The sequence below is a fragment of the Drosophila serrata genome, unplaced genomic scaffold (assembly GCF_035046125.1).
Source record: "Drosophila serrata isolate PLE 108 unplaced genomic scaffold, ASM3504612v1 contig_360, whole genome shotgun sequence".
NCBI lineage: Eukaryota > Metazoa > Arthropoda > Insecta > Diptera > Drosophilidae > Drosophila > Drosophila serrata.
Genome location: NW_028257258.1, coordinates 258,768 through 283,131, shown reverse-complemented (window position 1 = coordinate 283,131; position 24,364 = coordinate 258,768). Strand labels below are relative to the sequence as shown.

Here is a 24,364-nt window from a genome sequence, read left to right as displayed (position 1 = left end):
TCTTTGATTTTCGCGCTCCTTGCTGTATTCTGCATAAGGTTTGGGTCACCACTACCAAACTGTTATAACATGATTTTCTTTAAATCAGTTATCGATATTTTTATGACACTTTTTTACAAATCACATTTTTTAAAATTCATTTTTTTGCAATATTAAACATCTTATGCCCTTAGTAGACTGGGTATGTTCGCTTGCGGCGGGTGGTTGCGAGATAAAGAAGAATACGATATGCGATATTTCTTGTCTAATTTATCCATTATCGATAACATTGTGACCTCGCTGGTCACACTGCGCGACGACGCTCGAGGAACTGCAAATTTTTATTTATTTACCTCGCGCAATACAAGTTAATACTAGAGAAAGAAAGTGCCACTCAGTGCAAAAAACGCAGTTTAATTGTTTATTTAGTATTGCTGAAACCGGCGTTCAGCAAACAAAATTATTCGTTGTGTTGTAGGCGTGTTTGTGTGCGTGCCTCAGTGTTGTGCCGTGTGAGTGTGTTGTGTGTCGCCTGCGAAAAATCGAAGTTATTGCATTGCGCAGCCTTTTTGGCCAGCTGTCCGTCGCCCCACAGCCCCCCCAGCGGTTCAGAGGCCCTCTGATCTACATGCTGACGGTGAGTGTGCCTTTGCTGTGTGTGGTGTGTGTAGCGGAATGCACTTGAGTGCATCGAAATGCAGGGATTCCGTTCCGGCGGTGGGCGTCGCTTGCGGTTGTCGCAGATCTCTAAGCTTGTGGGCTCCAAGCATCGCCATTTTGCGGTTCTCAAATGAAAAGCCCTTGAAATTAATAGCAAGAACAACAATTGGGAGGCTAAACAAACGGTATTTGACGGCATTTTGTTGACGCACATCCCCACAGGAGAAACATTTGTTGTTGCGATCGATCCGTTAATTTGAACGAGCAAGCGAGAGAGCGCCGCTACAGCGTAAGCTTGTTGGAACGCGCGAGAGCGGCTGAGTCGGCGGTGGTTGACAAAGAGGGCGGGTCTATTCGACTGCTGGAATGCTCTACCAGGAGAATATTTATTTAAATCACTCACAGGCTTGCGTGTGTGTCACCCTCTACGGAGGGAGGGAGTTGGGGCATCTGCCCGATTTATTGTCTCCAGCTAAGAAATAAATAACTTTCGTGTTTACGCACTAACAGTGCGTTCTCATTATAGTAATCTAATACAATGAATTATGTTTACGGAAAACTAAGCTATTACCTTTGTGTAATCTTAAGGAAATTGACTTTTTTGGAGAAGATTCTCAACCATTTGACCTTGTTTACAGAAAAAATAAATAATATTTTTATACCCTTGCAGGGTATTTAATTTTTAGTTTGATGCTTGTAACGAAGTGAAGAAGTCATTTCCAACCCTATAAATCATATGTATATATTCTTGATCAGCATCAATAGCGATGGGGTAAAAAAAAAATGTAGATTTTTTTTACAAAATTTAAAATTAAATTTAAAGTTTCAAAAATTGAAAATAATTTTATTTGTTTTAAATTTTAAATTGAGTATGCAGATTTATTAAACTAATTAAAACTAACATAGGAAAGCTATCCAAATCAAAATTAATGGGATTTTTACTTAGTTATGGTATTTTGTAAACATTGGCAAATCCTAAAAATTGTCATATAAAAATATAAATTAATATCGATTCAAAGAATTCACAGAATATTTTAAGCTTAATTACGATCACTTACCGATACGAAACTATTTAATTTAATTGCAAATTCCAAGGGTACATAAACTTTCAAGTTAGTTTGTTTACATTCTTAAGATTTTCATTATATCGAAAAAAAATCTATTCAAAAAAGAAGGGCTTGACTAATATGACGGTCTTAAAAATTAAAGTTTATCGCAAAAATCGCATTTAAAACTTATGAATCTTAACTTATCTTAAATATAACATTATTCTTTAAAAACTTAACAAAAAATGCGTAATTCACCTAACGGTTTGCACAAAGTTAAATGTTCTAAATTAAAAACACTTTAGATAATTAAAAAGAAAAAGAAATGGGCGTCAACTTCCTTAAGAAGAAAATGTCTATGCCATTACGGAGCCAATTAAATAGATATAATATAATTACTACAAACTGTCTTAAGTCTGAGTTCACTTTAGACGGCGAGCTCTGTACTTCTTGCGCATGATATCACCCATCCTGGTGACAAGCCCGCAACGAACCTTTCCCGAATGACCAAAATTTGCACGCTCCTATTTCGATTCTATTTCTGCCCAAGTAACTGCACTTAAGCGACGGCATTCTAAATATGGACCGACCCATTTACTTTTTGTCGCCTCTCCTCAGGCGGCGGCTGCAGTTGCTCGACCAGAACGGATGATTCCTTCTTGGCCTCCGAGATTTCATCGACGATTAAGCTCAATTTTGAAACATTTGCTCGATAGCTCCTGACAACCAGAATAGTTCTGCTTCGTTGGCGTTCAGTAGATTTTTTTTTACGAAATTACGTGTTATATCGTTTTTAAAATATTGTTTGTTTTTTGTTCTGTAGAATGTTCATTGAGACAACTTTTTGCACCAACGAACACTGAGGAGAACACGCTCCTCAGACTGTATTAAATAACAATCAGAACACAACATGGCCGAGGATACCGAGTACAAGAAATTGCCGGTCGAAGAGAGATGTGTGCACAAGTTGTGGAAAGCTCGCGTCGATGGATATGAGGAGGCGGCCAAGATTTTCCGGGAGCTAGACGATGAGAAGTCGCCGGAATGGTCCAAGTTTGCCGGGCTTATCAAGAAAATGGTGGTGGACTCGAATGCCATGGCCCAGGAGAAGGGTCTTGAGGCGGCGCTGATATTTGTAGAGAACAGCGGTCTCGCTGGGCGGACCGTGGGCGATGTGATGGCCGGTATAGTTCAGAAGTGCATTGCAGCACCGAGGACGAAGACCAAGGAGCTCTCCGTCCAGGTGACGCTTATGTACGTGGAGATCGAAAAACAGGAGGCTGTCGTCGATGAGCTGGTCAAGGGGATGGAAGCCAAGAATCCAAAGATCGTATCCGCCTGTGTAGCAGCCACAACGTTGGCCCTCCGGGAGTTCGGACATAAAGTGGTCGGCGTAAAGCCGCTGATTAAGAAACTGGCACCGCTGATGTCAGACCGAGATAAGGCAGTTCGAGATGAGGGCAAACAGCTAGCCGTGGAGATCTACCGCTGGATCGGAGCCGCCATGAAGGCACAGATCACTACATTGCCGCAAGTTACACTCAAAGAGCTGGAAGATGAGTTCGATAAGCTCAAGGGCGAACGTGTAGAGCCCTCCAGGTGAGTTTTCCCTTCCTCCTAAGCTAGTTTGTACCTACTCTGAATTGATTATTTCATTACAGATATCTCAAGTCGCAGCAGGAAAAGCAGGCGAAGATTGCTGATGCCGCTGGCACCGAAGATGCCTACCACGGTAATGACACAACATAAATATTCCACTCTCTCCGCATGCCCAACTTCCAAACATACTCTTTCCAAAGGACACGTCCAATCTACACTTTACAACCTAATTATATCCTTAATATAACATGATTTTAATAATTTCTAAATATATATATAACACAAATATTTTGAATTTTATTATGTTTAGTATGTATGTAATGATATTTATTAATTTTCTTTGTCTTAAATGCAGAAGAGGATGGCGATGCCGGCGCTGAGGAAATCGATCCCATAGATCTCCTCGATCCTGTTGACATACTCTCTAAGATGCCCAAGGACTTTTACGACAAGCTCGAAGAGAAGAAGTGGACACTGCGCAAGGAATCGCTGGAGGCTCTTGAAAAGCTACTCACCGATCATCCCAAGCTGGAAAACGGCGAGTACGGCGCACTAGTGAGCGCCCTGAAGAAGGTGATTACCAAGGACTCCAACGTGGTTCTTGTGGCCATGGCTGGCAAGTGCCTCGCTATGCTGGCTAAAGGATTAGCCAAGCGCTTTTCTAACTATGCATCGGTAAGAGATTTCCCCCTCTAAGAGAACTGCACAGTGTATAAACCAGAAGCTCTCAATCATTTCAGGCTTGTGTGCCAGCACTCTTGGAGAAATTCAAAGAGAAAAAACCGAATGTGGTAACAGCTCTGCGGGAGGCCATCGATGCCATCTACGCCTCTACCACACTTGAGACCCAGCAAGAGTCTATTGTGGAGTCGCTGGCCAACAAAAACCCAAGTGTCAAATCGGAGACGGCCCTGTTCCTGGCCCGTGCTTTCAGCCGCACCCAGCCGATGGCGTTGAACAAGAAGCTTCTGAAGCTACTGACCACAAGCCTGGTGAAGACACTCAACGAGTCGGATCCCACAGTTCGGGACAGCAGCGCCGAAGCCCTGGGAACTCTAATGAAACTGATTGGCGACAAAGCGCTGAATCCACTGCTGACCGATGTCGACCCGCTCAAGATGGGAAAAATTAAGGAGTGTCACGACAAAGCAGAGATTAAGATTAAGGTGGCGGGTCCGAAGAAGGAGGCGCGTCCCGCGTCAGCCCCTCAATCGAAGCCCATTGCTCCTGGCAAGCCCACGGGTGGCAGTGCGGATCCCAAGCCAGTAACACGACCAGCCACTACAGGCGCTCGAAAGGTTCTGAAGAAGCCAACTGCAGGCACTACGGGAGGAGGCACATCTGCTCCAGCTGCCGCCACCAAGGCGTCGGGAAAATCCCTCGCTACAGAAAGAGAAATGACCCCGGAAGAGGTACAAGAAAAGGCCGAGGAAATTCTACCAGCTGACATACTCAATGGGTTAGTGGACCCGAACTGGAAGAACCGCCTCGCCGCTGTGGAGCAGCTGCTTAATGAAATCACAGACTTCGATGTCAAGCAGCCGGGTATTTCACAGATCCTGGTCCGAACCATCAATGGGCGCAAGCCAGGCCTTAAGGAGATGAACTTCCAGGTACTCAAGTACAAACTGGACATCATCCGCAGTGTGGCTGAGAACTACCCTCTGACCACGATTACCGTGGACCAGGTTATTAACGAAATAACAGAAAAGCTGGCTGACCCTAAGAACGGATCAGCCGCTTCCGATGTTCTATCCGCATTCGCTGACGCCACCAAACTGGAATATGTCGTGGTCAAAGTGCTCGGCTTCGCCTTCGAACAAAAGTCGCCAAAGGTGCAATCGGAGGCATTCAACTGGGTGAACAAATCCATAATTGAGTTTGGATTTCAGTTGCAGCCTAAGACACTCATAGAAGATGTGCGCAAGGGTGTGCAGAGCACAAATCCAACAGTCCGAGGCGCTGCTATCCAGCTCGTGGGCACCATGTCCATGTACATTGGCAATGCCCTCATGATGTTCTTCGAAAGTGAGAAGCCGGCTCTGAAGTCTCAGATCCAAGTAGAATTCGATAAGTACGTTGGCCAAAAGCCGTCAAAACCTGTGAGAGGCGTTCAACGGGGCAGCGGAGGAGGAGTTGTTAATTCTGCAGAAAACGAGGACGATGATGGAGCAGCTGGGGAGGATGAACCCATTAACATGGCAGACCTACTCCCTCGAGTTGACATTTCGCCGCAAATCACAGAAGCACTGCTGAAGGAAATGTCCGACAAAGACTGGAAGACCCGCAACGAAGGTCTCAACAAGCTGCAGGTCATCATTGCAGACGCGAAGTTAATCAAGCCCACCATCGGGGATTTGGCTCCAGCGCTAGCTTTACGTCTGGTGGATTCAAATGCAAAGATTGCCCAGACTACGCTTTCCATTTGCGAGCAGCTGGCCACGGCCATGGGCCCTGGGTGCCGTAACCATGTGCGCACCCTCTTTCCCGGATTCCTACACGCCATGGGCGACAACAAGATTTTCGTGCGGACGGCCGCTCTTAACTGCATAAATAGTTTCGGTGAGAAGGGCGGCTACAAGGAGTTCTTCGAAAGCGAAATGATTGCCGACGCCCTCAAAAGTGGTTCGCCGGCCCTGAAGGTCGATCTCTGGGCTTGGTTGGCAAAGAAGCTTCCCGTTTTGCCGCCCAAGTCTGTGTCCAAAGAAGACCTCCATTCCATGGTGCCGCACCTCTATGCCCACATTTGCGATCGCAATGCGGACGTCCGCAGGAACGCCAACGAGGCAGTTTTGGGCATTATGATTCATCTGGGATTCGATGCCTTGAACCGCGCGCTCGACAAACAGAAGCCCGCGTCCAAGAAAGATATTCAAGCAGCCCTGGAAAAGGCTCGACCCAATTTGCCGGTGAAGCCACTGCCAAAGGGTAAGCAGCAAGCTCCCCTACCCGAGGAGTCCAAACCTAAAACAGTGCGCGGCGGAGGTGCTGGTGGAGCGACTGGCGGTGCAGCAGGCGTTCAAAAGAGTGCATCCGCACGGGCAGCTGGAGGCCAAGACAAACTTCCCGCACCGGCACGCAAGAAGGATGAGGACATCGATACCTCACCGCTTTTGGCCGTGAATAACTCCAAGAATCAGCGGCTGCTGGATGAGCAAAAAATGCGAGTCCTCAAGTGGACATTTACTACACCGCGTGAGGAATTCACAGAACTGCTGCGCGAACAGATGATGGCGGCCAATGTGAACAAAGCGCTGATCGCCAACATGTTCCACGACGATTTTCGGTGAGTATTAAACCGCTACTACATTCTTCAAATAACCCTTATTAAAATTCCTTATCCAGCTATCACTTGAAAGTCATTGAACAATTGAGCGAAGATCTGGCTGGGAACAGCAAGGCGTTGCTGTGCAATCTTGACCTGATACTCAAGTGGTTGACGCTGCGCTTTTACGATACGAACCCTTCTGTATTAATTAAGGGCCTCGAATATCTGGTGCAAGTCTTCCAGGTGCTCATCGACCATGAGTACATACTGGCCGAGAACGAGGGCAGCTGCTTCATACCTCACCTCCTTTTGAAGGCAAGTATTCACTGATTGAAGCTATAATTGAAATTGCTCAACTGCGCGCTTTCAGATCGGAGATCCAAAAGATGCTGTTCGAAATGGTGTTCGACGAGTGCTGCGCCAAGTTATCCTGGTCTTCCCATACGCAAAAGTCTTTGCTTATGTGATGGAGGGTCTTAAGTCAAAGAACGCCCGGCAGCGCACGGAATGTCTGGACGAGCTGTCCTTCCTGATCGAGTCCTACGGCATGAATATTTGTCCCCAGGCATCAGTACGTGAGATCGCACGTCAGATCTCCGACCGAGATAATTCTGTTCGCAGTGCGGCACTCAACTGCATCGTCCAGGTGTTCTTCCTGTCCGGTGAAAAGACCTACAAGATGATTGGACAGCTTAACGAGAAGGATCTGTCGATGCTCGACGAGCGCATCAAGCGGGCCAAAAAGACTAAGAAGCCAACGCCACCGCCCACAGCCGTCGAGATGCCCACTAGCGGCAGGTCAGCAGCACCTCAGCGGCAGGACAGCATCGAGATCGAGGACGCTGTTGTGGGCAACGGTTCTGACGAACTGCCCCCACCAGATGAGGGGTAAGTGTGCGGGGTCGGAAAGGAGGCTGCCTCCTATACAACAGTCCATTTACCTGTGTACCTACAGCCGAGGGTTGGAAACTGCTGCTGCTGCCGGTAATGTTAGTCAGGCGCCAAGAATTTCCCCATCCCGACTAAATCCATCCAAAATACCCATACTAAGGAAGAGGGCTTGGTGAAATGTGTATTTTCAACATATATGTATATTTTGTTATGGAACTTAAAACTCAAAATTTGAAATCCCGTGTTTAGAGCTGTACAGCTTAAAATGCTGAAGACTTCCATATATTATAAACAATGATTAATTGCTGTAATATATTATTAAATTGGCTGACTTTACCAAACCCCAGTGTCCCCATGGTCGAGGCAGAGACAGTATTGTCATATGCAAGAAATGTTTCTATTCGCAATGAATTTCCTGACTGACTGACTGACGATGTGTGCACATGGAAGGGCGGCTGGCTCTGGAACCCTTCTTATAAGCTTGAAACGTAGTGAAAGCGACATTTCCTACCTTATAAATCATATATAACCTTGATCAGCATCAACAGCCGAGTTGATATAGCCATGTCTAGTCAAAAAATTAAATTTTGAACATTTTTCGAATTTTCAAAATTTTATAAGGGGGTAACATCGTTTAAATTGTCAAAAATTCGCGAAAATTTGAATTTAAATTGAGTATGCAGATTTATAAGCCTAATAAAAACTAACATAGGAACGCTTTCCGAATTAAAATTAATTAATTTTTGGCTTAGTTATGCCTTTTTTAAACTTTGATTGGTCAAATAATTTTAATATATTAGAATGTCAATCCAAAGAACGTGAATATCTGAAACTTATAATCCTATAATTCAATTGCAAACTGCAAGAGCAAAATATATTGGTGTTACGCATCTGTTTTGTTGAATGGTACTTGGTAGAGGTTTATGGCGGCGATACTGATAACATTTAATATACTATGGTTGCTTAGACATACTCGCCCGGAGCTAGTGGTTTCCAGCCTCGGACTTTCTCAGTATAATATTCTTTTCCTATAATATTCTTCGATATTTTCGTTGATTTCTGTTGATTTTCGTTTCATTTTTATTGACTCAGTTTGCAGTTAAATGTGCGTGGGCAGAACAACCACCTGACGGAGCGGAGTGCCACGAATGTGGTTGCCTACTTGAACTCCCTGACTCGACAGGCGTAATTGGCTTTCTTTTATAATTTATACATGTTGTTGCGTTAATTTGTGTTTGTCTTGTCCATTGTCGTTTTTGTTTGTCAAGTCGCCCTTGCCTTTGTTGTCATCGTTTATACTGTTGGTTAGCGTTAATTCGTGCTTTGAAAGGTTTAGTTAATATGTTATATTTTTCTTCCAAAAATCCGTAGAACCTTTGACCAGGCGCCCTCGTCGCAGCTACTGCTCCTCCAGCAGCAACTGCAACACCTACAGCAACAACAGGCCCAGCAGAAGTCGAACGGACCCTTTGGCTTAGATTCACAGGTGATAAACGAGATTGAAAAGGATTGGGTACGTGTGGACCAAATAGAACAGAGGACGTTACTTAACGTAGACATCTCTGCGCTGGACGAGCCCATCAGGGTTAAGCCCACACGTGTCGGCGTGCACTATCCGCAGGAGAAGTTCGATCGCCTGATTTCGCGTCAGCACTACATGAACACATCTCCATCGTCCACCGGTACAGTATTGGCCAGTGGTATCTCGCCGTATCGCAGTCCCATGAGAATGCAGCCACAGTACGCACCACAGCAAATGGAGAATAACATGCCTAAGTACTTTGTTCATAGAAAATTCTGCCTGGACAGTTCTCTATTTTGTATTTTCTTTACACTTTCAGTTTGGCCGATATGCTGCCCAAGCACGATCCGCAACTGATTAAACTTATCAAGGGAGTTGGTAGCACGGATACCGTTAGGGCCCGCTCTGCCATTACCGAGCTGGCCATCATTGTGGAGTCACCGGAAAAGCAGGCCGTGCTCCGCGATTATGAGGAAATATTCGTACAGAATGTACTGGCACAATTGAAGGTAAATATAATGAGGTATTCCGTAATATAAAGGGCGTATACTCAGATTAAGATATTTCGGATTAACATTTTCTTTCGTAAGATTAATGTTTTGTAATTCGTTTAATTTACTTGCAGAATCTCTCACAGCTGCCCTCAGCTCAATCTGTGGTTGTATACCAGCCGCTATTGTCCATTCTTTACCAGTTTTTCCATGCTAATATCTTGGGGAAAACGCTGAGCGTTGCATGCGTCAAAAATCTTATGTCAGCCCTGCTGAATCTTATGGCCGATCCCAAGTTGGCCGTGGGCGATGATAGCCAATATAACAAGGTTATTAATGGAATCTGCCTTAAGGTATTGGACAAGGTGGACTTTACGAATTTAAACTGGTAAGTTTAGGAATCATTATATTACAGGATTGGATAATATAGTATAAACTACTTTTAGCGCTTTGATACGATTGCTGCGTGAGACTTGTCCGGAGGCCAAGTTGCCCAAGTTCACGGATCTGCTCATGAAGTGTATCTGGCGCAACGTAAAGATGCTGGCCGAGCGCAGCAACGAACTGAACTACGATGCGGTAATCCTGGAGGTGCACGAGTTCATGTTAGCCCTGCCCAGCACTTGGTGGCAGAATCGACCATCGGACACTCCGATGCGCACGATCAAGACAATACTACACAATATGGCCAAGGTGAAGGGCAATGCCATTCTGCAGCACCTCAACCAGATACCCACTCACTCGGAGCTGCATACGTATTTGATACGTATTCTCAAGGTATTATTTATAATTTCCACTGAGAGTGTAATTCGAATAATACAAAATATATTAATCTCGTAGAACTTTCAGAAGGATGGTGCCTTGGCCGGTATTGGAGCCTCGCCGCAGAAAGCCAAAGAGGTCGCCGCCAAGCGTATCTCACACCAGACTCACGATACAGTATCACAGATCTTCAAGCTTATCTCGGACAAAGATACCAAGCAACAAGGTCTGCAGAAGCTCTACGACTTTAAGGTTTGTTAGCCATGCGAAAACATCCTCCGTGTGCTGCATATGAAATATCCCATCTTCTAATTGCAGCAACAAAATCCTGATATCGACCTGAGCACCTTTTTACAGGGCTCCAGCGCCACTTTCCACAAGTATATTGAGGAGGGCCTTGCCGAGATTGAGCGCAATCAGAATACGGGTTCAACCCAGGCGCCAGATAATCGCACTGGTGAGTACATCTCTTAACACCCAATTTCATCTACTAACCCTGCACACTTGCATTGTACATATTTGTGTCTGAAATCGACGTACTGCAGCAGCTACACGTTCTTATCTCACAGATGTCAACTACCAGAACAGCGCCCACGATGCCGATTACTGGATGGATCGCCTACAGTGTCACATGACCGGTGGAGCCGCTAAACTTTCCTCTGACCATTCAGGAGGCGATGGATCCAATATGCTGGACAACAAGGTGGCCGATGAGAATCTGTGCCTGAACGGTATCAATGCCCAGAAGACGTCGCTGATTAAGCGAGATGTAAGTATAGAACAATTTTTGATATATAGATCCTGCGAAAGTCTATACATAAATCGATATAACGATATTATATCGAACCAATATTATGAAGTGACAAATTAGATCTAAGAACTGCCTTTCCCTTAGAAACGTGACATGTCGCCCAATCGGTTGCAGCATCTCCAGGCCAAACTGGCCCAAATCAAGGAGAAGAGCCATGCCCAATAAGATCCCCTTAGCTGGGAAGTGTTTAGCTAAGCCACACACAAACACACACTGAACACGAGCCAGGCCTCGTAAACTACATACATGAATCATTTATTATTTAACATAGTTATATGCTTACGGAATCGGCACATATATATATTCACTGTAATAGTGCTTAGTAACAGAAGCAGCAGAAGTGCGTGTCGAACAACAGTAACAATAATTAACAGATCACACTATTATTATCTCCAACTACTTGTACTAATTAACAATTGATCGGTCTATATGTATTAGCACTGAGTTGTTTTTCGTATGCGATTCAATTCGATTCGATTGGCTAAGTTGAGATTGCGATTGAGACTTGGATTATAAAGACAGCTTGTTAGTTTATGCCTACGCGAATTCGTTTCAAATTATCAGTGAAAGCAGTTAGCATGTTAAGGGATAGATTCCTGTTAAATTACGTCTGGTTATGTTTTCCACACACTCTCTCTCTCGCCTAACATTGTTTCAAATTGTTTCAAGCCAAGCGTTGGGCTCAGTGCGCGCTAAAACACTAATTTATACTCGTATATTAGCTAACCGTAGGTTTTACAAAAATAGTCGTTACCAGTTACTTTAACCATTGTTTAATTGTTAATTTAAGCCAATTTCAGTTTTAACCGTTTAGACCCACTAATTTCGATGCCTCAAGCACGCAGTAAACGCAGGCTAACAACACACACTTAAGACACGCAAGCGTATTTTTGTAACATCTCATGAAATAAATATATGCGGAAATAAATGTTATATTTATAAACTATTCGAGCCAGTTAGTCGGCCACTGGCACCACGACGTCCTCGGTTATCTCCGTAAGCAGCTCCTCCTCGTCGCCGTCCTCACCGCCCTTGCTGGTCTTGGCATAGCGCGAGGAGATGGTCGCCACACGGATGGCGGCCTTGAAGCCCACCCGGGCCTTCATTTTGGCCAACTTGGCCTTCCAGTTTTCGTCGCGGGACGGCAGATCGTTGAGGTACTCTATCATCTCCTCCTTCTTGGGATCCACAATGGCCAGCACGGACATGCACCCATCCACGGTGCCTAGCACAATGGCTCGCCCATCCTTGCTGCTCTTAATTGCCGTCAGTTCGGCCTGCAGCCGATAGTTCGCTATCATCTCGGTGTCCGCCGTACGAAATACACGAATTGTCTTCCGTCCGCTGTGATAGTACGCCACGTATTCGTCATTCTCCGTAAAGATGCAGATCACAGAGAAGACGCCCTCGGCCACCTTGGGAATGAAGGTCTTCACTGTGGTGCCCTTTCGCAGTTCCAGCATCTCCAGCCCTCCACGGGTGGGCGCATACAGCCCGCACTTGCCATCTCGTGTGATACTGCCACCCCACTTGGCTATGGACCGGACGTGCTTCTTTGTCTTGATGTCCATGACACTGCCCTTCTCGCTGCTTATCACCGCCACTTGGTTGGCCTTGTGCGGCATGGGAACCAGTGATATTACCTCCTTAATTGAGCAGCCCTTCAGAAGGACCTTGGACACGAAAGCACCGTTCGTGGCACTGTAGACGCCAAGGCAATCCTTGTTGGACTTGTCCACTGTGACCACCACGATGTAGGCGTTGTCTGCCGTGATAACTGATTGCCGAAAAGGCATTCCCGTGATCATCCGTATGGGGAAGTCGAACCGGAAGAGGATCGTGCCCTCTGCAACAAGATATCCAGTTTTGGATTCAGAAAATTACAGGAAAACTTATTGTGAGTATCCTTGAATCTTACCTGGTACTGATCGCATTGTTGTTATAGCCGTGAGCCTATTGGCTTCATCCGATAATCCGCCAGCAGCCGCCGCCAGGATGTCCCGCTGATTGATGTTCGGCACAGAGACTGTGAGCACTTTGTATCCATAGTCCATTAGGGTAATCTGCTGGATGCCAGGCTGGTCATCCCGAAAGACCACCTGCTCGGAGACCCGGTTCCAGACCAGGAACTTGCCCGTTTCCGAGGATATAATGTAGCGGCCGTCGGGCGTGATCTCGGCATGAGTGACGATGGCTCCAAGGGGACTGTCGGCCAACTTGGCCAGCAGGCGACCGGATCGCGTCTCCCAGACACCCACACAGCTGCGGGTGACGGTCACCGCCATGTCCACCTCAGACAGACTGATGTCATCGATTTGCAGCTCGTGACGGTCAATGACGTGGACCTTCTCGAATATATTGTTGATGTTCCAGACCTTGACCGATCGGTCGATGGAAGAGGTAACCAGATTGTTCCAGTTGCCGATGGTCAGCGGCTCCAGTTGAATGATGCGTCCAAAGTGGGCGTCCAGTACCTTGGCCAGTTGGCCGGAGTTGAGGCACCACACGTAGAGATTCTTGCGCACTCCGGCCACTGCGTAATCCAATTTGGAGCTCACCATAATCGAGTTGGACTGCATGATGCGAGTGGTGATGTTGCGCACACCATGAGGCAGCGGCAGATAGAGGGCACCTTCTGTTAGTCGGGACTCCACGTCGGTTTCTTTATCCCGACCGCCGAAGTCCCAGATCACAAATCCCTTGCCAGCCGTACCCAGGAGCATCCGATCGTGCTGATCCAGGCGCAATTGCAGCAGCATTTCCTTTTCGTCGTTTTCAAATCGTGGCAAACTCTCCACTAGAGTCCAGCAGATTTCACCCGTTGCCTCATCCTCAATGAAATCGAAGACGGAAACCTCAAAGTTCTCCTCGTTGGCACAGCCATAGGCCCTAGTCCGCTCCTTGTTCATTACCATGGCGCTGTAGAGCCTCTGGGAGTTGGAGTAGTTACCTCCACGGCACGAGTCCAGCCTTAAACGCATGTCGTTGATGGAGCCCGACCAAAACACCACATTGTAATCCGTTGGGTTGAAGAACTCCATTGCTATGGTAAGGATGACAAAACATTTCAAGTTATTAGCTTAGTCTTACCAAATTCTTTTATTTCATGGGCTGGTTTCTGGATTATACTCACTAAGGATCTCCCAATCATCGTTGTCTCCTGGAACCTCAAAGGTATCCACTAGATTGCCGCGCATATCGAACTGAGCCCAACGGAGCTTGCAGGTAATAAACAAACTGCATGGAAAATTTCATTAATAACCTGTGACATTCCGCAGACAAAACTCACTTCTGGTTGAGCAGGAAGAGTCCGCTGACTGGTCCATGGCTCTCCTCGAACGGGCTGTTGATCACGACGAACTCGCTGGAGAGCATGTTGAGCAGCACTGTCTGGTTATTGTTCGAGTAGGCGGCGGCCCACTTGTTGTCCGGACTCAGGACCAGTTGCTGCATAATACCCTCGATGCCTGGATTTACATCACGGGTAAGATCGGAAGTGGACAGGTCGAAGGTGATAAAGTGGGTGGATATTGAGACCATATAGCGCCTGTCACTGGTTAAACAGAAGGCAAACACCGCGAACTGGTGACCCTCTAGGGAATACTACAAACAGAAGATGAATCCAGGGATATCAATATTATTAATCAAATGGCTAGGTCTTACCTTTAACGGTCCTCCTGGGGTGTGCAGGCAATGATTGACAGGAATGAGGGCGCAGTCCTTGGGACCGCTGTGATCGCAGGCTCGCAGCAACATTTTGATGTTGGGATTGCCCCCAATCTCGGGCAGCAGACGTCCGATGAGTTGGGGGGCAAGCATATTAGGGTAGATGGCCAGAATGGCTCCACCGAGACGCAGGGCATCCGCCACTAGCATTAGCTCGCGCTTGGCCTCCTTGTCGTCCGTGTTGCAGGAGGCATCCTCGAAGTCAGCCAGGACCGCCTGGAGCGGACAGCTAGAGAGCTTGGCGTGTAGCCAGTCATAGTTGAAGAGCACGTGCTCGAAAAGATCCTTGAAGCGACGCGAGCGCACAAAGTGGAAGGGTAGCTCACCAAACTGTCAGGTAACGAACGATAGCGATAGTATTTACAATTTACAAGAAGCAATTCTTCAACAAATACCTTGCGTAGATTGTAGCGCTTGGAGAGTCCGTCCTTGCTGCTGAAGACCAGCGGCTGAATGGGCACCTTTCGGTCAGCCGAGCCCTCCTTGTCCGCCAATCCAAACCTATGACGCTGGATCTCTGTGAACTTGAAAGGCTTCGGCACCCCGCCGCCCCAGATGCCCAGGTAGTAATCTGCAATCATGGAGTGGAAATAAATGGCCATGTTCATGTTCTTGAAGTAGCGCTCTTTGGCGGTGTCGCGGAACTGCCGGTGATACCAATTCATTACGTTCACTCCGTCCGCCTCCCGTTCGCTGAGATAGTTTGGCAGATCATTGCGGATACGCGTCCAGAGCAATGGGGGAATACGTCTCACCGGCGGCATGTGGTACTGGTACACATCATCCAGCACCTTGTCATCCAGTGAAATAAGATCCTCCAGCTCACTTTCGGACAGGCCAGACTTCGAGGCTGTTATGTAGGCCAGGGCATGGAAGACGAGAATGCGGCCGTGTTGCTTCTCCACCCGCTCGAACAGGAGCATAATCGAGTCCATCACCGTGTTGGCCAGGTGAGTCTCCTGGGGACGCGTGTAGCTACGCCAGCGGCAGATCTCGGCGAAGACTAGCTTGACGAAAATCGGCAATGAGCACTTGCTGATGGCATTGGCCACCAGACGCCACTGGTAGTTGTTCAGGTCCCGGCAAGCCGTCCTCATCCACATCTTGATCACGTTCATGGCCAGCTCCTCGCCCAGGGCCGTTACCTCGATGAAGTTCTCCTCCACGTCAATCATCTTGCACAGGACATGGTACTCGTGGGACACCGTCGGGTTCGCCGGTTCATTCGCGCACGAAATGATGATCTGGAAGCAGTCGGAAACACATCTGGTACACAAATTCATGGAGGTTCATTAGTGAAAACGAGGATTGCCTCATGCAGAACGGCCTCCTTGCGGTGTCGTTTTGGGTGAGGTGCCAGCAGTTTCTCTGGTGGCGGTGGCGAGTGATTTTGCTTAGCACGCACAGGTCAAGCAATTGGAAAAACTTACACAGTTTCCCCATTTGGGTTTTGGGGAGCAAGCGGTTCATGCACCCGTGTATATACAGAATTTATGAGGAATGATAGTGATGAGTTTGGATTGAAGCAGGGGATCGAGTTCGAATACAGAAGGGGCTTTCTCGTTAATGGGGATTAAGAATATACTAAGAAGAGCACCAGAGAACCTAAAGAGACTAAAATAAACTAAAATGAACTCGAATCACAAACAAGATCGGATTTAGGATAGATAGCATCCATTGGCTACTAAACTTAGAAGGAAAAACATATTTTGGAGACGTATATTTTTTAAATCTAAACAAATTTAATTTTTAAATTTACCCCCTTCAGGGGGTAAAAATTTTATAAGGGGTTAGTTACCTCGTGAAAATTTTCAAAAATTAATAATTAAAATTTTTAATTGAGAATGCAGATTTATTAACGTTTAAAAAACTAGCATAGGAAAGCTTTCCGAATCAAAATGAATGCATTTTTGGTTTAGATATGCTGGTTTGCATTTTTTTTTAAAAGGGGGCAAGAGTTATACAAAACTGGGTATTCTTGATTTTTGTTTTTATATAAATACAATTCAAGAACATCTATCTCTATAAAAAAGAAACTTTTTATTTGGGATTTTCATTTATTAGAGAATATTTCGAATTTGAGTGGATGTTGGAAAAAAGATTGTAGATTCCAGTCTGGTTAAGGTGCAGCAGAAAATTTTATATAGAAAGTAAAAAGTCATGCAGAAACTTATATATGTATAAAGTGTCAAGAAGATTTTAGGGTATTCGTTGTATTTACATATATATAATAGAAAATATCATGCACTAAAGGTTTAGAAAAGGAATATCATGCATCAAGGTAAATAAGTTAAAGCTGGTCCTAAGATTTCATAAAAAATTGGTTGTATTTACATAAGAGTGCTGAGTTTCATGCACTAAGGGCCTAAGGGAATATCATGCACAGAGAGTTAAGTAAGTCACAAGTAAATCTGGTCAGGGATGCTCATGCAGGACTCGAAATGGAGTCCACAGCCTGACCGGGATAGAGCGCTCACCTTACAGTGTGGCGGCAGACGCGTGGGTATCCAGGATACCTTATTTGAGTCTTGGGTGCCCGTCAGCTGGTCGACTGAGTCGAGGTAGAGCGTGAGCGGCTGGGCGGGGCTGGCGTAAGTTAGTAATTGCTTAAAGTGTGCTGTTAAGGGGACAAGATCATCGGGGATGTTCTCGAAGGGTAGCATGTAGTTGTAAGAGATCTGCAGGTCGGATTAGGGTGTGGGTGTTGTGCGTGTGGGTGTGGGGGAGGAGTAAGAGGAAAAGGGTTAGTTCGAGGGTACTGGCTGGTGGCTGCTTCTGGATGGACTTCACCTGCTGACAGATGGAAATCAGGGTGGCCGTCAAGGCACTGGAGTCCGGCGTGGTGCCCAGGAAACGGATGACATTGATTGGCCGCGCGTGGGCGAACCATTCGCAGGCCACGAGGGAAGCGCTCTTGGAGAGCAGCGAGGTCTTGCCGCAGCCTCCGTCGCCGAAAAGGACAAGTGGCTTATCTGAATCCCCCAGCATGTAGCGCTTGATACGTTCGCAACTTTCCTCGCGCCCGTAGAATATCTTGACCGAATTGTTGCAAGCGTGCAGATGCTGAAGGATCTCAGTTACTATCTGCCCCTGTGCACTGGAGTCTTCTTTGCGCATCGCCCTATCCACCAGCTTCACCACATTCTTATAGAAGTGCGAGATGAAATGATTCAGGTACTCCTCGTGCGTCTCAATGTCCAGTCCCTCCCGTCCGATCCACTCCACGGTGTATCTGCAAAGTCCCGCCCCATCAGATTGGATTAGCATCCGACCACTAGTCTCCATCACTCTGTAACATCTCGGCTCACGTGCTCCGCTTCCCTTACTTCTGGGAATTGACCGCCTCAATCTTGGCCGGCAGCCGGGTGTCTCTCAGGTCGCCCATCAGCTTGGCTGCTTCCGTATCCAGGCTGCGATTAATGATGTCCACGAACAGCGAGGCCTTCTTTAGGTTCTGCAGGTTGATGTTGTTGATGTACCGCACGTAGGCCAGGCAATGGTTTTTCGTATTCTTCACGCTAAGGATCCCGTTGATCACCTCCCGCTCTGTCACTACATGCGGATCAGGAATGTTCAGCTACCACTACGACCACTACCAGCTAAGGCTACGCACTCACCTGACATGAAGTAGTTGTGCACCTCGTCCTTGGTCATCTTATTACTGGCCCCCAGAGAGGCGGCCGCTTTCCGCAACAGCTTCTGCATCTTATTCAAGGTGTCCCACCACACCGCCTGGTCCTCCGCCTGCAACTTGGGAACGCGCTGTGGAAAATACCGATCAAGAATGGGATATCAAAGGGATCCTTTCGATCAAAAATATTAAATAAACTTCTTGAAAAGGTTTAACAACTAATCCTTTATTAAAAATTATTTAGTTATTAACTTTTAAAAGTTAAAATTTATTGCAACTGATCGGCATGTCAAATTCGAATTCAAATTTGTCATGGTACATTTAAATTCGAATTTAAATTTGCCGCTCAACTGAAACGGCGGCAAACTGATAGTCTATTGAAATTCAAATTCAAATTTGGCGGTTAAGTTAATGTATTTTTTTGTTTTGTTTTTGGAAATTGTTGTTGTAAATTGTAAGTTGTTGTTGTTGTAAAAGAATTGTTTGTTGTTGTTATTGTTGTTGTAGGAATTGCCAAGCTTCAATTCGGCCGTTTTCAGTACGTTTTCGGATCTCAGGTACCAGGCGAACAGAAAGCAGCAGCAAGCAACGCAATTTTTGACCGACAAGAGTTGCCGGATCGATGGCATGCGCGATCGATCTGGCAATTTTGGGTCACAGAGAGTTGCCTGACTGGCAGAATATTCCGTCGATCCGGCAACCCTTGACGCGAAATATTGAGCCAGTGTTGCCTGATCGATCGCATATACCATCGATCTGGTAGCCCTTGACTGCAAAAATTCAGTCGCTTGCTGCTGCTTTCTGTTCGCCTGGTACCTGAGATCCGAAAACGTACTGAAAACGGCCAATTTGAAGTTTGGTTTTGCCTACAACAACAACAGCAACAACAAGGAACTCTTGTACAACAACAACAACATACAATTTACAACAAAAATTTACAAAAACAAAAAACAATGTTGCTGCTACTAATGTGGCGGCAACTGATCGTCGATTTAAATTCAAATTTAAATTTGACGGTTAACTGATATGGCTGATATTTAAATTTAAATTTACCGGTTAGTTGATATGACTGATATTCAAATTTAAATTTATCGGTTAACTGATTTGGCGGGACTATTTGAATTCAAACTCACCTTATTGTTAAAGTTTATCAAAATGGATGAGATGGGTTGCAGCACTGAGATGGGCGGCACTGCATTGCTGTCCTTTTTATACCACAAATCGAGGAGGGCTCGGTCCACGCCCATAGAAGTAAGCTCCTCGCAGATCAATGCCAGCTCCGAGGAGACAATGTACGTGGGTATGGGTCGGTAGCCGTACTTCTGGCCCAGAAACACAATGAAGTTCGGACCCATCGAGAGGCGCTGACAGTTCTTGATCTCACGCATGCACAGCTCCGTGGTCATGTGATCGTCCGTGGCCTCGTCTCGCACTCCCCAACGCATGTCCACTACCTGGAATTCCAGGCCGTGCTTCTCGCGACAGTAGTCCTTGATGCGCGGATAGCACTTGGCCATCAGGGTGTTCCGCTCCATGGTGGTGTCTGCGAAAATCCGAATTACATAACCAAGCATTGCTCACACTTTTCACACTTCACCGCCACCCGGCAGCACATGGGCAAAGGCGGAATAGCAGTGGGCTGAACCCTTTCTGTTTACCCACCCGTGAACGTGGAGCTGGTAAAGATGCGTACGATTTTCGAGCTAACCGGTGGCAGGGACTCCAAGGAGCCCAGGAATATGGAGTCAATGGTACGGTCATCCATGGCTGTCCACTGTTGGTATCTCTGTCTGCTCCAGGTGCCGCAAGTGCAGCTCCGCGATTATGTTCCGCAGGCTGTGAAATCCAATATGTGTCTGCGCCAAAACGGAGACCCAGAAAGTGGCGTAAAGTCGCAGCGGCTGTTTGATCGATAATCCGGATACGTGGCGCATTTGACAGTCGCCTAGTTGACGGTTGTTTTTGAGTTCAGCTCCGCTGACAGCGCACGGCAGTGCGCGGCCTCAAAACGGGGGCTCTTCTGGGGAGGATGAGCCGGGACCCGAGTTTCCCCGACAACGGGCAACACCTGTTGATTCCCTCCTTGATTGGAAAGCCATTTAGGCTGGTTTTATGGATGTCAGACGCCTGATTGATGTCTGGGCCTCCGGCTTTGACATACAACAAGTGTTTTCAAGTGCTCGGGCCCTTCCCCCAAAAAGCGGGTAACTTGCGTGCCTGGCTTTCATTCGTGACCGATCCGGGAATCCAGGCGTGGGCGTGGGACCGGCGCTGGCTGCAACTTTCAAAGTCAACCGGGATGGCGACTGCGAAACGGTGCCACTTAATAGCTTTTCGGCTCCGGTCTGGGCCAGAGGCACGGGTAAGTGGGTGCCAGATTTGTAGCCCTTGGTCTGGTCTGGTCTGGATATGGGCCCGGCTGAGTCTTACACATTTGACCTCGACCTAGCAGCGTGCGTGTTTACCCAAATAAATCATCGTGGCTTGCAAGCTTAAGAGGTGGCTTGGCTTACTGACTTCTTACCCGGAAGTTCTGTTTTGGGCCAAGTGCTGCTCGTGTGCCATTTTTAGGCACTGACTTTTGATGGTTGCTCATTGATTTCAAACTTGTGGCAATGTAATTGCGCGAAAAACGTTCAAGATTATCAATTTTGACATGCCTTTCATTTTGGCGAATTGGTTCAAATATGGGTCTAATTTAAAGCCTAGTTGCTTGAAATAGAACTTTTGATTTACCATTGATGGTAGTTTTAACTGGATAAACAGAATAGGTCATAATTAACACAGCTTTGTGAAAGACAAAATTAACATCTTTATGAAAAAACGTACACACTTGAGTTTTATAACAATATATTTATTTGTTTATGTTCGGTTTGTTAGTTTTCTATAAGGACTTGAATTTTTTTTTGTCATTTTTGATGATTTCTGCAAAATTTCATATTCCAATATATATATTACTGTATCTTTGCTTATATAGTTTTTAATTTCTTTTCCGTACATGATGAATGAAGCTAATAATGACGTTTAGTTACTGAAGTTACGATGGGGATGATAATGATGATGGTTCGTATAAGAATAGGGAGTTATTTGTAAAATACTCGTTCATATGGGATTCAACTGCCATTGCAATACACTTTCCTATGATTTTGAAACGCGTTTAACTAATTTCATTTAAGTTGGCTATAGGATAATGGAGACTATATTCTATATAGGCTATAGGTGTTAGTTCCGTTGTGTTTTTGTTTGTTTTGAGAGAGATAAAAACTTGTTGTTAATCACTTTTCTTTAGGGACTGTCGCGCAAATTAAATTAACTACGATTTAGCATTGCTTGCGAATGCCGTTTGGGTTTTTAAATATATATCATATATTATATCATGTAGCTATATTTCGATAATAAATAGTTAAACATATTGAACTAAACAGTAATCAAATAAAAATGGTAAACAACTAATAAAAAAATAAGAATTACTTGTTACAAACTGCAGCCGCGGGGCCACGAACAGACAAGGATGCGTCTACTACGGCTGGCCATTCTGGTGAACCACTGGCACCGTTAATCCCATCCTGGTCGGTGCGGCCGCCGTTGGTTTGGCTGCCGAGGCTGCAGGCTTTGTGTCCGGTTTGGTGGCCGGTATGGCTTTGGCCGCCACTGCCAGCTTATGAATGTGTGGCGACGATGGCGACGTCACTGTTATTCTACAATAAGAAAAAGCTAATGGTTTACACGCATACACACGCGGAGGAGGAAGGAGTGGAGCAGGGCGTGGCGGAGCAGCGGATGAGAGCGGAGTGGAACGAGGAGTTGTTGTTGTTTTTTTTTTTTGTCACATACGCATTAACATATTTACACGCATCGTTTTTCGGGTGTTTGGTTTTTATGAGTTTGTTTAGGGCGGCAGGAGGCATTCATTTGTTGGTTGGTTTTGTTTGGAGCATTGAAGCATTGACGGCGGTTGTCGCGTTGGTTTTTGGGGTCATTTGTGGATGTGGAGGCGGATTGCGGATGGTGGATTGTGGCGGATGGTTTGCATGTATGATTTAATTATTTAAATTAGATAAGCCGGCAATAGCAACAGACCTTACAGACTATAGCTAACTAGCGATAGGCGATATTAAGAGGCGGACAACTAGAGGGTGAGAGAGTCTACGCTGTGCTTGGGCCTTAATGCTTGTGCTGCTGTCTGCTGTTCGAGTTGACTTCGTTATCAGCGTACCTAGGGCTGTTGTCTTCCTTTTCAAAGACCACGGTGCGCGTGGTGCTAACAACTGTGCCGTTTCCACCGACGCCGCCACCGATGCTGCCGTTCAGCGACTGCTGTGAGCTGCGCTTTACGTGCACGGGCCGCAGTCGCTCCTCCAGGTCGCTAATGGAGCCCACAGAACTAAGGCTTTCGTCGCTGCAATGGTGTGGAATCAAAAATCTTTAGTTTTGTGTCTCAGCAATAGGGTAGCTTCATTTGTAATTACCTCTCACTCAGCTCCTCCTCACCCTCCTCCTCCATGGCCTGCTGCAGATCCGCTATACGTTGCAGGGCCAGGCGCAAGTCGTTCTTAAGGGCCGCTCCCTCCGATTCCATTTGCTCCATCTTCTTCTCGAGATCCTTGCGACGGGCTAGCGACTCCTGTTCGCGGCTAGAGACAGTATGGAACTCCTCGCGCATGTCGCGCAGACTCTTTTGCGACTTTTTGAGCGCATCCTGGGCCTGCATCTCGCGCATCTTTGACTGCGTAACCTCGTTCTGAAGCTTTTCAAGGGCCTCCTTGTGACGGTTCACCTGCACCTCCAGTCTAGCCCGGGTGGCCTGTTCCAATTCGAGGCGGGATTCCAGCTCCTTGGTGCGTAGCTCCAAGCTGTTGATTTTATTAAGTGATTAACTTCATAATAATAGTAGGTTTTTTTTATAACTTACCGCTTAGACATCATGGCCATAGAGGGATCACCCAGATTCTCGACGTTGTCTAGACGGTGCTGCAGATCGGTGACCTGCTCCTTTAGATTGTTACGCTCGGCCTCCATCTCGTTGAGCTTAAATTCCGCCTCGGAGACGTTGATCTGTTCAGCATTTAGCTGCTTGACGGTGGCGCTGTACTTCTTCATCAGTTCACTCATCTCCTCCTCGTTCTCATCGATCTGGGCCTGCAGCTCGACCGCCTCCCTAGTCGCCGCGTTGGCCCGCTCCTCAGCATCGTTTCTGCCACGATGTGATTCCTCGAACATGGCCTGCACTTCGGTTAGTTCCGCTTCAGCTGCTTGCCGCGCCTTGAGAGCCAGAGATCGAGCGGATTCGGCATCTTCCAGCTGATTGCGCAGCTGACGGATGAGCGTCTTACCAGGCGTGTCTGCCTTCAGCCTCTCCAGCTGCGTCTGGGCATCCTTGAGCAGGGCCTTATACTTGCGCAAGTCACGTCGCAGCTTCTGGTTGAGTGCCTCCTCGGCATCGCGATCAACACGGTCACGATCCTCCATGGAGGAGAGACGACGCTCCAGCTCGTGCTTTTCGCGTAGCAACAGGGTCCTCTCCTCGTGCTCCGTTTCCAGTTGGCACTCGAGAGCCTTGATCTTTTTGTACCCATTGCCCCGAACCTCCTCCAGCTCCTCATCGCGCTGCTGTGACTCGCGACGCGCCTCCTTGCGCATCGTTTCCAGGGACATCTCGAGACGCAGCTTGGCCTGCTCGAGAAGCTGTATCTGTCCGGCCATCTCATCCAGCTCCTCCTCCTGCTCCTTGGCTCGACGCTCTGTTTCATTTTTAGAGCGTCGCAGCTGGGCAAACTCTTCCTCGGTGCCACCGCCAAAGGTCATCTCATCCAGTTCGCGCTGCAGCGAGGCAAGTTTCTCCTCTTTGAGCTCAAGATCTAGACGGGTATCCTGGAAAATAAATGAATAAATAGTTACATATTTAAGAATTTATTACAATTATTCAGGCACTCCCTAGTGATAAATTCAGTATATATTCACTACATTATAAAGGCCTC

General features: G+C 46.6%; 3 protein-coding genes and 1 long non-coding RNA gene across 35 annotated transcripts in view; 2 read left to right on the top strand and 2 right to left on the bottom strand.

Annotated features, from left to right (window-relative positions):
- Positions 1-174: 174 nt before the first annotated feature.
- On the top strand, positions 175-11,975 carry msps (msps cytoskeleton-associated protein 5). 11 transcript variants are annotated; one of them, XM_086838837.1, is made up of 16 exons: positions 175-616; positions 2,509-3,284; positions 3,347-3,417; positions 3,640-3,959; positions 4,025-6,570; positions 6,630-6,867; positions 6,923-7,440; positions 8,536-8,628; positions 8,815-9,219; positions 9,285-9,474; positions 9,591-9,844; positions 9,903-10,233; positions 10,306-10,470; positions 10,537-10,675; positions 10,788-10,987; positions 11,114-11,975. In XM_086838837.1, exons 2-16 carry the CDS (start codon positions 2,596-2,598, stop codon positions 11,192-11,194), a joined length of 6,240 nt encoding a protein of 2,079 aa, XP_086694963.1. In that variant the 5' UTR covers positions 175-616; positions 2,509-2,595; the 3' UTR covers positions 11,195-11,975. The 11 variants fall into 11 exon arrangements, with proteins under 11 accessions (XP_086694963.1, XP_086694961.1, XP_086694962.1 ...); XM_086838835.1 differs by having other exon boundaries at positions 10,764-10,987; XM_086838836.1 differs by having other exon boundaries at positions 10,297-10,470.
- LOC110191934 (NACHT and WD repeat domain-containing protein 2) lies at positions 11,205-20,244 on the bottom strand. Its single transcript, XM_020962951.2, has 12 exons — positions 20,049-20,244; positions 19,520-19,929; positions 18,373-18,517; positions 18,082-18,307; positions 17,546-17,987; positions 17,233-17,433; positions 15,151-15,999; positions 14,693-15,085; positions 14,319-14,632; positions 14,163-14,266; positions 12,948-14,072; positions 11,205-12,875 (listed from the first exon to the last, which is right to left on the bottom strand). Exons 1-12 carry the CDS (start codon positions 20,149-20,151, stop codon positions 11,986-11,988), a joined length of 5,202 nt encoding a protein of 1,733 aa, XP_020818610.2. The 5' UTR covers positions 20,152-20,244; the 3' UTR covers positions 11,205-11,985.
- Positions 13,944-18,608, top strand: LOC147642758 (uncharacterized). The gene is made up of 3 exons (XR_015272995.1): positions 13,944-14,077; positions 14,167-14,254; positions 14,308-18,608. It is a non-coding gene; the product is annotated as an uncharacterized LOC147642758 (long non-coding RNA).
- Positions 20,245-21,219: 975 nt separating the features above from the next.
- Positions 21,220-24,364, bottom strand: part of Mhcl (Myosin heavy chain-like) — a 40,007-nt gene continuing 36,862 nt past the window's right edge. For 12 of the 22 annotated variants that reach the window (XM_086838823.1, XM_086838824.1, XM_086838825.1 and 9 more), the window contains 4 exons: positions 23,299-24,257; positions 22,856-23,239; positions 22,603-22,785; positions 21,220-22,084 (listed from right to left, as the gene is read on the bottom strand). In XM_086838823.1, coding sequence (XP_086694949.1) covers positions 21,907-22,084; positions 22,603-22,785; positions 22,856-23,239; positions 23,299-24,257 — 1,704 coding nt within the window. In that variant the 3' untranslated portion in view covers positions 21,220-21,906. Of the gene's footprint in view, positions 22,101-22,244; positions 22,786-22,855; positions 23,240-23,298; positions 24,258-24,364 lie in introns of those variants that run through there. The other 10 variants (XR_015272988.1, XR_015272991.1, XR_015272990.1 and 7 more) reach the window with 4 other exon arrangements.

Excerpts from the sequence above, each read along its gene's own strand:
- msps (XM_020962941.2), top strand. The coding sequence starts at position 2,596 with ATGGCCGAGGATACCGAGTACAAGAAATTGCCGGTCGAAGAGAGATGT. Across the intron at positions 3,285-3,346 it reads GAACGTGTAGAGCCCTCCAG|ATATCTCAAGTCGCAGCAGG; the intron begins GTGAGTTTTCCC and ends ATTTCATTACAG. Across the intron at positions 7,441-8,535 it reads CTGCCCCCACCAGATGAGGG|TTTGCAGTTAAATGTGCGTG; the intron begins GTAAGTGTGCGG and ends TTATTGACTCAG.
- LOC110191934 (XM_020962951.2), bottom strand. The coding sequence starts at position 20,151 with ATGGATGACCGTACCATTGACTCCATATTCCTGGGCTCCTTGGAGTCC. Across the intron at positions 17,434-17,545 it reads TGATTTCCATCTGTCAGCAG|ATCTCTTACAACTACATGCT; the intron begins GTGAAGTCCATC and ends TCCGACCTGCAG. Across the intron at positions 14,073-14,162 it reads CGATGATTGGGAGATCCTTA|CAATGGAGTTCTTCAACCCA; the intron begins GTGAGTATAATC and ends TCCTTACCATAG.